Raw genomic sequence first — 17495 nt, forward strand, 5'->3', positions numbered from 1 at the left:
TAGTGATAGGGGGAGTCCTAATGAATGGGTTGGGTAATTGGCCGTGTAAATTGGGGAGAAAATGGGAAGAATTAGAAATAAAATTATAAAGAAAAAGAAATGTAATTGGATTACTTAGTTGTCATCGCAGCATTGTCCGACCTGGAGGTTATTACCGCTCCCCTCGACCCTGTACATTCTTTTCACCCTCATTGGCTAAAAAAATATTTAAAAATACAGTTCTAACTATCATCTAAACACACGGAAATCGCCAATATTCGCCCTTTCCCTCCCAAAAAACAGCTAAAATCCAAAACATAACCAATTACCACTGACCTAAATCACTGAAACAAAGCAAACACCCTCTAACTTTAATAAACAGACTCAAAACAAACTTCTTTGATGGAATCCTGAAGTAGAGATAAGTTACAGAGAGACAGGATACTTCATCTTCAGCAATTAACACTTTATTAAAACAAAGCTCTGGGAACGACTTCCACTCACAAGGAGTTCATTTCTTTCTTACACATACAGTTTGACTAACAACCGGCTGAACTTGACGACCAGGCGCTAACGGCCAGATCTAGCAAGATAACTTAATGAGTTTGTGTCCTTTGTCTCAACTGCCTTCCTCTGCTATGTACAGTGACGTCCTTCTGTAGATCCTTCAGGCGCGCCTTTATCTGTGCATGGATCCTTTGGAAGTCCCTCACGCTGAGTTTTGTTTGGGTTGCAGGCAGGTCGTTTAGGAATTTGACGAACTTGTGGATGTTTACTAGATTAATTCTTATGGTCGTGGGTTTCATTCTGTCTGTTTTCAGAACCTCCACCCACCTGTAAACAATAGAACATAGAACAAAATACAAACACAAACAAAGTGTTAATTTAAAAACCACAGTTGGATAACAAATTAAAGATAAGTATCATTTTTAATATTTACTCTGCAATCTTCGTTGAGTCGGCTAAAAAGGAAAAGTCCCCCTTCAGGAGCTTGCCCTCTCCTGCAAACAAAAGAAACCTGCGGACGTGGCTCCGGCAGGTATTGCCGTTGTCTTTCACTTTGCTTGAAGGATTGGCCCCGACACAGAAGACAAAAAAGTCTTGTAAGACTTGTTCTGGAAAACATAATATTTACATGAATTGGAAAATTGGAAAATATTTTTGCCTTACATATGAAAAATGATAATAGATGCACGTACCATATTTTGGGGCATGCTCTGTTTGAAAATCATCCTTTCTGGAAAATTTATTTCGGAGCTTCTTCTGGGGGCTTGCCATGTAGAGCTGCACCAGCCTGGAGAGCTCCTGGCTTTTATGCTGGCAGTCCTGCCTGGGGCATTCTCCCTTGCCCAAACCCAGACGTGCCTTGAGCTCCTGATTTTCTCTCAGAAGCCGCTGGCAGTCTGTGTTTGAGCAGTTGGGTGTGAGGTCCTGGGTGGTCTCCACCGGCACTGGCTCTGGTTTGACATCTGTGGACATTCCAGGTGTTCCAGTGTCAGGTAGGATGTCTATGGCCCTATCCAGGACTTCCGCTTTCAGGCGGGGGGTCCGTTGATGTCCCTGGCTGCAGGCTGGGTCCGCCGTTGCTGGTGCGTTGGGGGGTGGTCGGGTCCATCGGTTGTCCTGGCCGCCCAAATCCAGCACGCTGACCATCAGCACCTGAGGATGGGTTTCCCTCAGTTTTCCTAGCTGCTCCAGAATGTATTGTTTTTTGCACCTTGTGACGATGCTCTTAGCTTCATCGAGCTATAAAACATGTAAACACAAAAGAAACATTAGCTAATAAGTATTATTACTAAAAGTATTACTAACATCCTGTAATAAAAAGCGAACAATTTGTTTCACATACCGTTTTATCAATGTGGCATTCTGCGTAATGCCTGTGAAGCCTTTTAACCGTTTTCCCGCATTGAGGCTCCTCACATCGGAACAATCCCTTCACGCTAAATATTACTAATATATTTTAGTTTATGCAATTCTATATAAAAAAATATGTTTAAATTAAAAAAAACATTTTTTACAAGTAGTCGAGTATTAAGTATAAAAGTTGTGATTCTGTTATGTTTATAAGTAGTAATTACCGTCCGCTGGAGAGGCTCAGGAGCAGGGCCTTCTCTTTGGGATTCGCCACGTTGTGGAATCCAGTCAGGTGCTTAGGAAGATTCGAGTATGTGACGTGGCAAACAGGGCACTGCTGGTGCCTCATTGTGTCCTCTAACCAAAAATGTGCCAATTTCTGGAAAGAAGGTGGATTAAGCATTATAAGCTAATTCTTGTTTTTAAGGAATAACAGGGCACAATTGAGCCATTAGCTGTGCCTCGCTAATCCTCCTTCTGCTCTCTGATGTCACGTTCGCTTTTGCGCAGTAACAATTATTTATTTTATATATACAGTACAGGCCAAAAGTTTGGACACACCTTCTCATTCAATGAGTTTTACTTTATTTTCTATTTACATTGTAGATTCTCACCGAAGGCATCAAAACTATGAATGAACACATGTGGAGTTTTGTACTTTAACAAAAAATGACCTGGCCTCCACAGTCACTGGACCTGAACCCAATCAGATGGTTTGGGGCGAGCTGGACCACAGAGTGAAGGCAAAGGGGCAACAAGTGCTAAATACCTCTGGGAACTCTTTCAAGACTGTTGGAAACCATTTCAGATGACCACCTCTTGAAGCTCATTGAGAGAATGCAAAGAGTGTGTGTAGCACTTTAGACAGGAACGTGTGACACATGTACACTAAGGTTACACAAATTAACGATTCGTTCTGGGAGCAAAGTACATGAAATAAATGAAAACAGGGATGTGGCAAGTTATAAAATGTATTAAATGTTATTAAAAATGCAGTAATCACAAATTATTTTTCCCCAGAAAAAAAAAATCTCAATGACCAAGCCACAGTTAAATATTCACTTTCAGTTCCAACTTTAACCTTTCAGTGAAAGTATCAATCAAACCTAAACACCCATTTCTTGTTCCACAGATTCATTTATTTAACCTTGGTAAGTATTAACTGTTACTAATAATTACAGACTATTTACAGTTATTTTATTAACTAACTAATTACTAATAACTTTCTTCTTTTCTAGGTTCCCTGTCATTATTACACTTATTTTAGTAATCTAGTTTCAGAGTTAGAAATGTATTACCTATTTAAGAATCCTTCAGATTAAATATTTAGATCAATTAAACCAAAAGCATACATTTAATTGTTACAAAATAACAATAACAATTAGTAAATAAAATAAAACAGAAGTGTATCACAAATCTACAGTGGCCGAGAAAGCCCAACGCAGTGCAAATTGAAAAGCGCGCTGCAAAAAGAACCACAACACAACAGAAGTGAGTCACACCACAACGGAATTTTCCCGGGGGACCTTAAAAGATGCTGTACCAGCTGTGTACAAAGGACCATAAGTGGCAAACAAGCTTCTGAAAAGTAAGTTATGTTTATTACCTGTGATTGCCACGGTTGTGTGCATATTATTAAAAGTTCTGCTTCACAAAACGCCTTGTTTGCCACTTATTGTCCTTTGTACACATAGTGAAGTCCCAGACGTTACTGAAGACGCAGCTTAGCTGGTACAGCATCTTTTAAGGTCCCCCGGGAAAATTCTGTTGTGTTGTGACTCACTTCCGTTGTGTTGTGGTTGTATTTGCAGCGCGTTTTTCTATTTGCAGCGCGTTTTTCTATTTGCTGCGCCTGTGTTGTAATTTTGATGGATGTGTTTTGTGCTTTTGCAGCGCTTTTCAATTTGCACTGCGTTGGGCTTTCTCGGCCACCGTACAAATCAAATGACAAAATAAATACGTCAGTAACCAATAAACTGTTCCCTTTTTTTCACAGATCTCAAATCTTCAAATAAAATAAATTTTACTTCTCATGTTCTGTTATATCAAAAGTTAAATCCACTCAATTATCAAGAAAAAAAACTGACCTGTTTAAGTTACATGAAAACAGTGTCTGAGTAACTCATATCATCTCTACTGTTCACACAATTACAGTCACATGTCTGTGGCTTAGCAATAGCTTTACATTCAGCAGTATTCTTACAAAAACAATACCCAAATACTCTGAATACAGTTTAATAAGTGCTATTTTCCTCACAGTTGTTCATACACATTAATACAGCTTCTCCCACAGCTTATTTAGCAGTATTAGCTTAGCTGTTTGTAATGCACTCAACGGCATTAGCTTAGCACAGTGAGTGGCGTTAGCCGCTAGGCTAATTAGCGCTATTTTACAGCTCTATTTACTCTGGGCTATTTCAGTCTAAAAACACACTTTTCTGTGTTTTAACACTCACCGAATCTCTCCCGGTGTTCTTACACCATATTTTAGACGCAGTTTGAAGCAGAGTTCTCCGTCCACCTTCAGGTTCCCCAGGGCTAAACAGGAGCGTTTGGGCAGCTCACAGTCAGAGAACTTTCCTCCCTTACTCCACACGGTAGATCCACAGGTTCAGCAGCGGCACTCAGCTCTTTACTGATTGTTTCTGATTAAAAACGCTGAGTTCTGGAGATTTCTAGTGTTAGTGTTCTTAATATTACGAGCTGAAACAGTCTGTTCAGAAGCTCTCTCTCCATCTCCGTCTCAGAGAAGTTTTTCTGAGTTAACACAACCAGAGTTAACGCCCCCTTTCCAAAACATAACCCGCCTCCGTCTCTTACAGGAATATAATTGGCTGCTATTTTGTGCGTTGGACCCTCTGAGAATTCTGATTGGCCGCTTTCAGCGCGCTGAACTCTCTAAAGAAGTCTGATTGGCCGCCTTTTAGCGCCAATTTTTATTTCTTTTGTGAAATAAATTAAAACTATTTATTTGAAAGAGTTTTTGTTTTGATTTTTTTAATACTAAAAAATATATAATATATATAATTATAAATTATTATAATTTGCATTCTCCATTTATCCACTTTATCAGTGTCTTTGTGACCCATAACTCCACATGTGTTCATTCATAGTTTTGATGCCTTCAGGTGAGAATCTACAGTGTACATAGTAACAAAAATAAAAGGAAACGCATTGAAAAAGAGAAGGTGTGTTTAAAGAAATGTTAGAAGTGTTCTCATAGATAGAAGATATTTTCTAAATTTAATACAGATTTTTCTGAATGTGTTTTCTGAATTTAATGTTAATGTGGCATCATATGATATGGCTAGCGCAACTTCTATTAAATAACAGAAATAGCGTTTTAGGGTCGCACAAGTGCTAGGATGCAAGTGATTTGCTAAAAATCACTTTGGTGAACAAAGACATGTATGTGAATATATTCCCTATCTACCTAACCAACTAAATTTCATCATTTGGTCCACCTAGTCGACCTGAACAACCTAACAGTACTTTGGTCAACGTGTGACTTACAGGTCTTCTTTAAGTAGCAAAAAAAAAAAAACACTTTGGTGAGCACATAAGTTCCTAACCAAAGGGTAAGTCATTTTATTCAAACTACTATTAGTTTAATTAGGGCGACTAGGCGGAATAAATGACACATTTTATGACTGTCTAAGACCTTTAGTTAGGGAGTTCTCATATGTGTTTATGGTTATATTTTCTTTGCATTTACCTTCTTGTTGTCCTGCAGGTTCTTGAAAAGGAGATCGTACTGCAGCAGATCTTGTTTGTTGCTCACCTTGTTTAAAGTCTTTCTATTTATGTATTCTGAAAGCTTTCCATAAATTGAGGTCATTCACACATACTCCCTGTAAAATCACTCTCTGACATCACAATGGGCCATCCTGATTTCTGTATAGAAGGGTACTTCACACTTGTAAAAGCATTTAAAAATGCATACGCAAATATCAGTTTTAAACTAATTAATTGTAAAATAAATATGATTTGTTTGAGTTTATTTGTTAATGGGATGGTAAAAACTTTAAACTTTTTTTTCAACTGTAAACGTTTCCAAAATAAGTCTCATTCTGCTACAAAATATTTGCCAATTTGACACATTTTTTTTACATATTAAAGGAAGAAGTTACTGATGTTTAGACTATTTGGGCCAGATTATATCAGGTTCTGTGTAGAAATATAAGACAAACACCTCTGGTTGCTTGTGTCACTTAAAACTACCCCAACAAATAACACTTACTAATTACTATGGAAAGATCAGTGCTGTTGTTAGAGCACCAATTGTGACATTGATTCCAGTTGATACTTTTTTTAAATCAAAATTTAATTTAAAATATTATGGTTACATTTTCTTTGAATTTACCTTCTTGATGTCCTGCAGATTCTTGAAAAGGAGATCGTACTGCAGCAGATCTTGTTTGTTGCTCACCTTGTCTAAAGTCTTACTATTTATGTATTCTGAAAGCTTTTCATAAATTGAGGTCATTCACACCTACTCCCTGTAAAATCACTCTCTGACATCACAATGGACCATCCTGATTTCTGTATAGAAGGGTACTTCACACTTGTAAAAGAATTAGAAAATTCACATGCAAATATCAGTTTAAACTAAACTGTAAAATAAAAAATTATTTCTTTAAGAATTGATTTGTATATAGGATGGTGAATATTTTTAAAACTTTTCCAAAATGAGTTCAGCAAGCATTCTCATTCTACTACAAAATAGTAGCCAATTTTGATTTTTTTTTTGTTCACAGTTAAGTAAGAAGTTACTGATGTTGAGACTGTTTGGGCCAGATTATATCTGGTTCTGTTTAGAAATTTAAGACAAACACCTCTGGTTGCTTGAGTCACTTCAACAAGTTATTCGACACAAAGATCCATTAGAACTAAGAAATCTTCAGGATTCTTTCAATATGTAAGAATGTTTTACACCAAGAAACCCTATGTTTACAAATTATTCTTAATATGCTTAGTTCTATTGGTATATAATAATGTAATATAATGAAATTATGTATTTCATATTTAATTTAAAATTGAACCATTTTGACTACCCCAAAGAGAAGCACTTACTCCTTGTATTAAATAATCAATGCTTCACTTTGTGATGGTCACCATGGATATTCAAAAATGTTGTACAGAAAGAAAGTTAACATTGTTCAAAATTTAAGAAAATCTTAGCGGGGGGGGGGGGGGTGGCTGGGGAGACAAAATAATAATAATAACAAACGGGAGCGAGAGAAGTAATACAGAGGGGAATTTTTAGAAATTGAGTTCTTTTACAAAAACCTTTACAATGAAAAAACAACCAGGAAAGAAACAATAGATTTTTTTAAATTGTAGATGAAACAATAAATTGTCAGGAAGTTTTAATAGTGGATTTTACAGGAGTTGACGCATTAAAATTTCTTAAAGGTTTTAAAAAAGGAAAGGTGCCTGGGAAAGGATGAACTCCCAGAGGAATTTTATTTTACCTTTTGGGACATTTTAGCTACTGACATACTGACTTTTTAATGAATTTGAATAATTGGACCGATTCCCAGACAGCTTCAGATGAGGGATAGTTACCTTACTTTACAAAAAAGGAGACAAGACAGACTTGAAGAATTGGATACCTATCAAACTTTTAAAGTTTGATTGTAAATTTTTTAGCAAGATTTTATCCAGACAAATGTCGGTGGTTTTAGAGGAGGTGATCCACCCGGATCAAGCCTGCTGTGTCCCCGGAAGGAAGATCACGGACAGCCTAGTGTTGGTCCGAGACGGCATCTGTTTTGCGAGAGACAGAAACATTCGGCTGATGGTTCTAAATTTAAACTTTACTAAAGCTTTCGATTGGGTCTCGCACGAGTACCTGTTTCAGGTACTGCAAAAAATGGGGTTCCCAGTGGGTGGGGCTGCTATACAGTGACATCAGCAGCAAAGTTTTGTGTAAACACAAAAGCGATCAGTGTACGCTCTGGCATCTGCCAAGGGTGCTCTTTATCTCTGCTTCTGTACGTGGCATGTAGAGAGCCGCTGGTGCAGATCTACAGAAAGGATAAATGGATTAAAGGACTAGACTTGCCAGGCAGACTGATGGTGACTTGTTCGCTTTTTATGGATGACATTACGCATTTATGTTCTGACAGCAGTGCAAACGGCATTGGATATGACTGACTGATTTGGAAGGGACTCGGGCGCTAAGCTCAATAGGAGCAAGTCCGAGGACATACAGACTGACCTGGATTTAAATTTTAAAGAAACTGATATAAAGATTTTAGGAGTAAAATTTGACAGAGAGGGTGGTGGACGGGGTAACTGGACTGAGACGATAGGGAAAGTTAGGCAACGTTTGGGGTTCTGGGCACTAAGACAGTTGACGATGGAAGGAAAAATATGAATTATAAAAGCTGTAATTTTATTATTGCTTTTATTGTTGTGTTCTGATTTTAGTCCCCAAATAAGTTTTCATTCAGGTCCAGATTGAGCCATCTTTTATTTCCATAAAACACGCAAATACACACACAAAACAACGACAATGTTGTAAAAAAATTAAATACATAACCTGTGGTCATCAAGATGTGTTTACCATGTATTTTATTTTACATTGTTTTATTTATTTTATTTTTAATGGAGCTTAAAGGAATACATGGGGAAGGGGAAATCACATTTTAAAAGGAAATGTGATGGCATTAGTCTTGATTTTATGTGTGTACTGGTTTTAAAAACAAGTAATTTTTATGATGTAATAATTGATACAAACTTTACATCTTTACATGCTTTACATGTTACAATTTTGTTACAAATCCCAAGAAGGGTAACCACATGTCTTCAAAGTCCTCAAGCTTTTCTTTAGCTATATAGGTCAGTTCCAATGCCAGGTTGCTGGACATTTGTTTAATCCATTGGTTTATCTTGGGTCTCTCAGTGTTTTTCCAGTTTAACGCAATCACATGCTTGGCCTGTAATAGGCAAAAACTGACAAGCTTTCTCCTTATTTCAGTCTCTCCAAAACCATCAGGAAAAATGTGCAGCAAACAAAGTTTACAATCCATTTGCATATCACATTTAGTTACACGAGAAATAAATGTTGTAACCTCTTTCCAATATATCTGAAGTTCTGTACATTGCTACATGCAGTGAAGAAGAGTGCCCTTATCTGTCCCACATTTAATACAGTCATCAGGAATATATGAATTGAAATGATGAAGTTTTACAGGGGTAATATAGGTTCTGAATAACCATTTGTATTGTAACAGTCAAAACTTAGTGTTAATAGTTTGCGTTTGTGCCAACAGACACGAGTTGTTCCAATCTTCATTATAGATTTCTGTTTGCAGATCAGTTTTCCACGCTTGTAATATGAAGAACTACTTTCTTTTGAGGCTAGAAGTAAAATGTTGTAGAATTTAGAAAGCAGACCTTTACTCTGATGATGAAGAAAGGCTGTGTTTTCTATAGTAGAGAGCGGGGGTTCTGCAGTAGATTTTAAGAGAGTAGTGATAAAACTTCTACTCTGTAAGTATTTAAAAAAATGTTTCTTAGGTAAACTGTATTTATTTACCAATTGTTCAAAAGACATTAATACTCCTCCACTATATAAGTCCCCAATTTTATTTAAGCTTTTATTCAACCAAATTCTAAACCCCATGTCTGCTCTTCCTGGTTTAAATCTATTCTTTCCTCAAATAGGTGACAGATATGAGATCTTGGGCACCTCATTCAAAGCCATATGCGACTGGTGCCAAACTAGTATAGTGTTTTTGAGAAAAGGATTCTTTGTGTCTTTTAGCAGTTGTTTAATTTCAGCCGAATAAAGATAAGACGTTATTGGTAGCTTTAATGTATTATTTTCAATGTGTATCCAAGCTGGTGAATCAACAGTGGAAAAATAACAAGCAGCAGTCCAAAGTTGAGCTGCCCAATAGGACAGCTTGATATTAGGCAATCTAAGCCCCCCTCGGTCATAGGGCAGATAGAGAAGAGAGAGACGTAACCTGGGGCGCTTACTATTCCATACAAATTTGGTGAATATTTTATTTAGGGAAGAAAAGAAAGATGCTGGAATTTGCAATGGAATAGACTGGAAAAGATATAAGAACTTTGGGAGAATAGACATTTTAATAATATTAATGCGACCTATCATCGAAATTGGCATCCCACCCCATCTTTCTAAAGAGTCCACCACCTTGTGCACTAAAGGATCATAATTAATAGAGACCATCTTCTTTATATCCGGATTTATTTTAATTCCGAGATAAGTAAAACCTTCTGAGGTACATGTAAAAGTTGTCTGTATTGGAGGGTTATTTCTGTTCAGTAATAGCAGAGAACTTTTCTTTTGGTTAACTTTGTAACCTGAGAATTCACCAAATATCTTCAGAATTTGACCAACTTGGACAGACTTCTCTAAATTAGATAAAAACATAACATCATCTGCAAAAAGAGACAGGCGGTGCTCTATCCCTCCGATGGAAATACCAGTAATTTCAGGGGATCTGCGCATTGTCATAGCAAGTGGCTCAATAGCAAACAAGAATAAATGAGGGGACAATGGGCACCCCTGTCTGGTTGATCTACAGAGGTTTATAGGTCTTGATAACTGGCTGTTTGTTATAACTCTGTCTGTGGGCTCTGTATATAATAACTGAATCCATTTCAGATATTTATCTCCCAGGGTGAATCTCTTAAGGGTCTCAAAAAGGTACCTCCATTCAATCCTATCAAATGCCTTTTCGGCATCTAATGACAAAAAGGCATGGTCCATGGCAAATTGTTTTTCGTATAATATATTTAATAATCGTCTAGTATTGTAAAAGGCTTGACGGCCAAGAACAAAGCCATTTTGATCATTTATAATTAACTTAGGAATATGTAATTCCATCCTCCGTGCCAGAGCTTTGCATAATATTATGGTGTCACATGACATTAAGGATATGGGCCGGTATGAGCCCATTTCTGTTGGAGCCTTTCCTGGTTTTAATAGAAGACAAATGGATGCCAATCTTAAAGATGGTGGTAGAATGCCCTTGTCATAAGACTCATTATACATTTCTAGTTGGTGGGGTAACAGCTTATTTGAAAATCTCTTGTAAAGTTCAATTGGCAGGCCATCCAGGCCAGGAGCTTCACCAGAATTCATGTGGTTGAGTGCCTCATAGAGTTCTTGAATTGTCAGCTTTTTATCCAGAGCACTTCTAATTTCCTCTGATAAGGTTGGGAATTGGAGTTTGTCCAGAAACTGGTCCTGCTTATTTGTGTTGTCCGGACACTGTGATTTAAATAAATGTTCATAATATTCTGCAAAAGCATTGTTTATATCTTGTGGGTCTGTTAAATTCTCTCCATTGTCAAGTACAATTGAATTAATGGTTTTATGTGTCTGTATTTTTTTAAGCCGCCAGGCTAGGAGTTCCTTGATCATAGTATGACTGTTTTAACCATAGTAAGCTAGTAGCTATTTTGTTAGTGGTGAGTTCATTATATTCAGATTTTAATAAAAGAAGTTTCTTATATTTTCCGGTATCATCACAAAAATACAATTGGTCTTGCAATTCTTTGATTTGCATTTCCAGATCTTTCAATTTATTTAAATGTAATTTAGATTTATGCCTAGTATAGCTCATTATTTCCCCCCTTGTATAGGCTTTAAATGCCTCCCATTTTATTGATGCACTAGTCTGGTTTGTATTAAAAGTAAAGTAATCTATGATTTTCTCTTCAAGAAATTCCTCAAATTTGTCAGACTTCAGCCATTTAGCCTGGAATCGGAAGGGAACCGGAGATGAAAAGAAATTTGGAAATTTAATTGATAAGATAACTGGGGCATGGTCCGAGAGTAATATAGCTTCATACCAACAATTCTGGACCATAGATATCAGACCAGAGGAAACAAGAAAAAAAAGTCTATTCGTGAATATGTTTTATAGGTACTAGAAAAGCACGAATACTCTGTCTTACTGGGATAACGTTTTCTCCAAATCTCCACCAAATTGAGATCTTTCATAAAGTTTCCAATAGTTTTCCTGGCTTGTTGATGGGAAGTGTCAGAACTATTTGAATGATCCATTGCTGGATTAATCACACAATTAATATCTCCACCAATTATGAAATGGCCTTTATAAGCTGACATAGTTAAGAAGATATGTTGGTAAAAGGCAGGATCATCCCCATTGGGGGCATATAAACATACCAAATTAACCGGTGTAGAGATTATAGTACCATTAAGTAAAATAAATCTCCCAGATGGATCCAAATATTTATCTTTCAATTTTAAGGGGATTGATTTATGAACCAATATTATTTCCCTAGCATGAAAGGGAAAACTAGAGGAAAAGACCAGACCACCTAGATCTGATTCTATTCACATCTTTATCTACCAAGTGTGTCTCTTGTAGAAAGCACACTGAAGTATTCATCTGCTTAATTCTACCCAGTACTTGTTTAAATTTGACAATTTTGTTCAGACCTCTTACGTTACAGCTACACACATTTATAACTAAGCTATTAGACATAACCAATGTGACTGAAAATATCAAACGCGACATATGAGGTTAACCCCTTCTTATTTTCACATTCAGGCCATGTAAAAAATACCAAAAACAATATGATTAAAGTGAGCCCCACCACACATTTCCCCAAATGAAATGTGATATTAAACCCTTCCGAACAAAGAGCTTGAGTTATATGAAACGTTTCATCCACAAAGTGGGTAACGTATACATCTGCACTCATAACGATAGCCACAAGTGGGCTGGCTGGCAAACTATGAATGTTTTGACCAGAGAAAAAAAAAAACATTACACACAAACATTAACAACAACAGTACACCTAGTAAGTGATAAGTAAATAATAATGGTATGAATGACGTATCACTTAGCAATCACTTACTTAGAACTCTGTAACTTTAGAGACAATCATGCTAGTAGATCAGAAGGTAACATTCTAAACTGTCTGCGGATTTCAGTCTTTTTTCCGTGAATATTGCCTCGTAGTGGTTCAATGCAGACGGGAAGACAAGGAGGCGATAGATAGGTCGTTAGGTCCCGAGGTCGTCAAAAGCCTGCAGGCTTCTTTCCTGGATGTAATTTTCGGCCTCTGAGAACGATTTGAAAACCCTGCGTTTACCGTTGTGCGTGATTATCAGGTGGGCTGGGTACAGTATGCAGTACCGCACACCCAGGACTCGTAGCCGGGCTTTCACTCAATCGAAACCTGCTGCAACCTGCGGGTCCGGGCCGACAGGTCTGGAAAAAATGTAACGCGTTGATTCTCGTAGCGTACCTCTGTCATGTTCCTGGCAGCTCTCCGTACCGTTTCCCGATCTCCCGATTTTCAGGCAGTCCAACCAGTCTTAGGTTAGAACGTCTGCTCCTGTCCTCTTGTTCCATAATTCTGTTGCCAAGCATCTCCACTGTTTCACTTTGCCTTAAAGAGAGGTCACATCATCTTCTGTTTGTGAAATTCGTTCTTCCGTCTCCCCAATTCTTTGCGAGTGTGACTGGATGTCCGCTTTTATATCGCTAATTGCTTTCAACATATCAATTGATTGTTTGCTCATATCCTCTTTCAGCAAGCGAATTTCTTTGAGAATATCACTATTTGTGGGTCCCTCTTGTGTAGCGTCTTCAGTGGGAGAATCCAGCGTTACCTTGCTAGCATTAGCCATAGCTCCATTAGCTCCATTAGCCCCTCTGTCTTGTGGTGTCGTTTTACCTGGTTGTTGACCAGATTTGGCGTTTTTGGTGGCATGGTGTTCAGCAAAGGTACGTGCGTTTAAAAGGAGTAAAACTGCGTCTACTGGTCACATTTAAGGATTAATTTAAGAGATACAGCAGCGAGCCTCACGTGCGTGCAGCCTCTCACTAAGACGCCATAACCGGAACCCGTTTCTCCTAGTTTTAGTAATTATTATTTAGTAAATATTATATAGGCTTCAGTGGAAAGAAACCCCACATTAAGCATTTTTACGTTGAGTGGTTCTTCAGTTAGCTGGGTTAGCTCTGCGGTTTTGGAGTAACACTAATGCTATTCTGCTGTATCACTCAGCTCGCCTCAGCGAGGGCAGATAGTTTGTTGATTATTTGGATCAGGTGTGTTGTGATCAGTATAAAACCAGTGAGCGTAAAGCCTGAAACAGGGACAGCACCTGTATTGGTTCTGATATCTCTGCGATGTGTGGATTAATAACGTTCACAGCTTAATTTAATTTTACTCTCACTTTAGTAAACATAGCGGAGGTAACTGAAATGTGCTGTGTGCAGTTTTTTCCAATCCTCCTGTCCGGAGGTACAGACCTTGCCCCAAACGGAAAAAAATTGTTGGGACAATAAAAAGAATAAGAAGTTGCTACTGAGGACTGACGAGAAAACATTTTAGCATTTTTAAGTGTTGTGGCGTTTCCATGTGGACGGAGATATTTCTAAAAACGCTGCTTGTGTGGACAAGACAAAAACCTTTTAAAAATATCCGGCTTCGTGTGGACAGGGCCTTGGAGTGGGATAAACGTACAGAAACGTTTATGGCACTATGGTGTCCCAATAGTTTTGTCCATATATGTATGTACTGATACTGATGTAGGTAATTATTTTTGGATAATTTACCTGCTTTTATTTTAATACATAATACAATTTTTCTTTGTTTTTTTTTACAGAATATTCCAAGGTTTCTCCTGATTTTCATCCCTACCAACAACCAGGATATTTAACTAAGATCAGTGTTAAACTGCTGAAAGCGGTGAAGCACTAGCCATCCTGAAGAATCTCCAGAACACACAGAAATTGTTTGCTACATTTAACAGAAGCCAAGTCCCGACATGGAGAAACATCAACAATCTGTCAAGAGTTTTACTAAACAGAGTGATCTCAAAATACACCAGCGCATTCACACAGGAGAGAGACCGTATCACTGTTCAGACTGTGGAAAGAGTTTTACTCTACAGAGTACTCTCAAAATACACCAACGCATTCACACAGGAGAGAAACCGTATTACTGCTCCGACTGTGGAAAGAGTTTTACTCTACAGAGTCATCTCAAAATACACCAACGCATTCACACAGGAGAGAAACCGTATCACTGCTCAGACTGTGGGAAAAGTTTTACTACACAAAGTGAACTCAAAATACACCAGCGCATTCACACAGGAGAGAAACCGTATTACTGCTCAGACTGTGGAAAATGTTTTACTCAACAGAGTCATCTCAAAATACACCAGCGCATTCACACTGGAGAGAAACCGTATTGCTGCTCAGACTGTGGAAAGAGTTTTAATCTACAGAGTAATCTAAAAACACACCAGCGCATTCACACAGGAGAGAAACCAAATTACTGTTCAGACTGTGGGAAAAGTTTTACTACACAGCGTCATCTAAAAAAACACAAGTGCATTCACACAAGATAGAAACCGTATCAGTGCTCAGACTTTTGGAAGTGTTTTACTCAGTGTAATCTCAAACTGCACCAGTGCATTTACCAATGCCTTTTTATTGGTTCAGAAAAATGATTCTTATCCAGGGATGATATTTATAGAATTCCACGTTATGTTTTCATGTATGTTTAAATACCTCGTTTGTTCAAGCCCACAGAGATCTCCACCACTAGTTAAACATGTGTTTTAAACACAGAATCATACGTGTTACCGCTAACTTCATAAATTAAGAACAAATATTTTATAATCCTGATATGTTGAACCTTTTTCATGATATGAATGTTAAAAAATGGTAAAAACTTTACTGATTTACAGGTGCACTGCATTGGCCTTTAGAACTAGTAATATATTTAAAGAGTGTGGATTTGCTTAGTTGAGTATGCCTTGCCATAAGTAAGAAAGGGTAATTTAGGTGAGTTTATATATTTAATTCTGACAGTGTTCATTTAAAGCGGCGGAACGTTTATTGTCTTTATGGTTTACGTGCTTTGCAGCGCAGTAAAGTTGCAGACCAATCATGTGTGCTGTAAGATCACCACACGCTCTCCTCTGCCAATCAGATCTGTGCAGATGCGAGAGCGCGGAGCCACATGTAACATGGAGGAGGCCGGATGCAAACGCAAGTCGGTTTTATTAGACATATTACAAACCAAGAAACTAGGACAAGAAAATAAACACTATGACTATAAAACAAAGGACTAAACCCGGTCCAAACAAACAAAGAAGTAAAATAAACTAACAAATAATCAAACAATATAAAGAAAACAAACCAGAACTCCGTAGACAAAACACAGATTAACATCCAGACAGGCTTGAACAGGACAGCATCAAACAAAAAGCACGGCAGAGAACAAAGGAGAACATAGGGTATTTATACACAGGCACACACTAGGGACACCTGTGGAGGTAGTGAGGGGGCGGAGTTACATATGAGATCGGAGGGGTTACCGATGACAGGATGGGGCTAAGGCGGAGACAAGACCAAAACAAAAACAGAGCCATGTGAAGCACATGAATGACATGGGGAAGTAAACAAAACAAGAGAACAGAGGACAAGAGCAGGAAGGAACCAAAAATAAAGGAAAGACACTAGACAGACACAGACTAAGGTGTGACATAACCTCCCCCCAAACGGCGCCACTATCAGAGGCGTCAAGCGAGGGAGAACAGAGGACAGGACAAGACTGGACTAAGGACTAGACATGGGACATGAGGGAAGGCTGGAGAGTGGACGAAGAAAGAGACTGGACAAGGGACTTAAACTGAACTGGGAACGTGGACTGGACAGGGGGTCGGACCCTAGACTGGGACAGAGACTGGACTGTGGATGGGAACATAGACTGGACAGAGGGCTGAGACTGGACAAAATATTGGACAGGGGACAAGGACTGGACACTAGAAAGAGATGGAGACCAGGGACGGGAAAATAGAACAGACAAAAGAATGGACAGGGGGCTGAGACTGGACAGAGGGCCAAACGCTAGACAGGGATGGAGACTGTACTGGGGACTGGACAGGACGGGACATGGGGACAGGTACTAAAACATTGACAGGAACTGGGACTAATATGGTGATGGGGACAGGAACCGAAAAATTACCAAACACGGGAACTGGAACACAGACAGTAACGGGGACCAAGACAGGTAGAGACAAGGATACATGCATCAACATTAAAGACCCAGGACTGGCAAAAGTCTGAGGGGCCAGTCTGGGCTCCGTTCTAGGAGCTGGTAAAGGAGACCTTGGTGCGGGTCTAGGAGCCCGTGACCTGGGGGCTGTTCCACGAAGCAAGCTTAAAAAAGCGGTGCTTATTTGAGTAAGCCTCGCTTGAGTTAGCCAAACAATTCACTTCCTGCTAGTTCCGTTCCACTAGCGCAATTCCCACTCAACCTGTTCCCACTAATTCAGGCCAGGCTTTTGTAATCAAGGCTTGTGCACGTGCACGCGGTATTTGAAACATTTTCAAAGAGGTGAAGGAATGCGCTGTTTTTTTCTCTCCTGCTGAAAAGGAGTTACTATTTGATGAATATAAAGACATAATTGTGAGGAAAGGAAACATTTCTTGTGTTATTAAAATTAATTATGAAAATTACAGACCGATTAAGTGTGTAAGCCTATTTAATCCATTCATTGGCATTCCAAAATGCTATAGTAAATTAAGAAAATTTATAATTATTTTCTGATTTAGAAGCAACATTGGGAATTAAAATTAACATGGCAGCTGGTCAAGGTTAAATATAAAAATATACCA

General features: G+C 38.4%; 3 protein-coding genes across 5 annotated transcripts in view; 2 read left to right on the plus strand and 1 right to left on the minus strand.

Moving 5' to 3' along the window:
- Window positions 1–17495, plus strand: part of LOC125801412 (zinc finger protein 239-like) — a 294118-nt gene that overhangs the window by 206475 nt on the left and 70148 nt on the right. The gene's annotated exons all lie outside the window — the stretch shown is intronic.
- The window catches only part of LOC111196651 (zinc finger protein 850-like), a 491117-nt gene that overhangs the window by 199898 nt on the left and 273724 nt on the right, over window positions 1–17495 (plus strand). The gene's annotated exons all lie outside the window — the stretch shown is intronic.
- LOC125801451 (uncharacterized) lies at window positions 431–4643 on the minus strand. Its single transcript, XM_049478209.1, has 5 exons — window positions 4293–4643; window positions 2061–2215; window positions 1829–1922; window positions 920–1725; window positions 431–813 (listed from the first exon to the last, which is right to left on the minus strand). Exons 2-4 carry the CDS (start codon window positions 2183–2185, stop codon window positions 1111–1113), a joined length of 834 nt encoding a protein of 277 aa, XP_049334166.1. The 5' UTR covers window positions 2186–2215; window positions 4293–4643; the 3' UTR covers window positions 431–813; window positions 920–1110.

This window comes from Astyanax mexicanus, chromosome 4, assembly GCF_023375975.1.
Source record: "Astyanax mexicanus isolate ESR-SI-001 chromosome 4, AstMex3_surface, whole genome shotgun sequence".
Taxonomy (NCBI): domain Eukaryota; kingdom Metazoa; phylum Chordata; class Actinopteri; order Characiformes; family Acestrorhamphidae; genus Astyanax; species Astyanax mexicanus.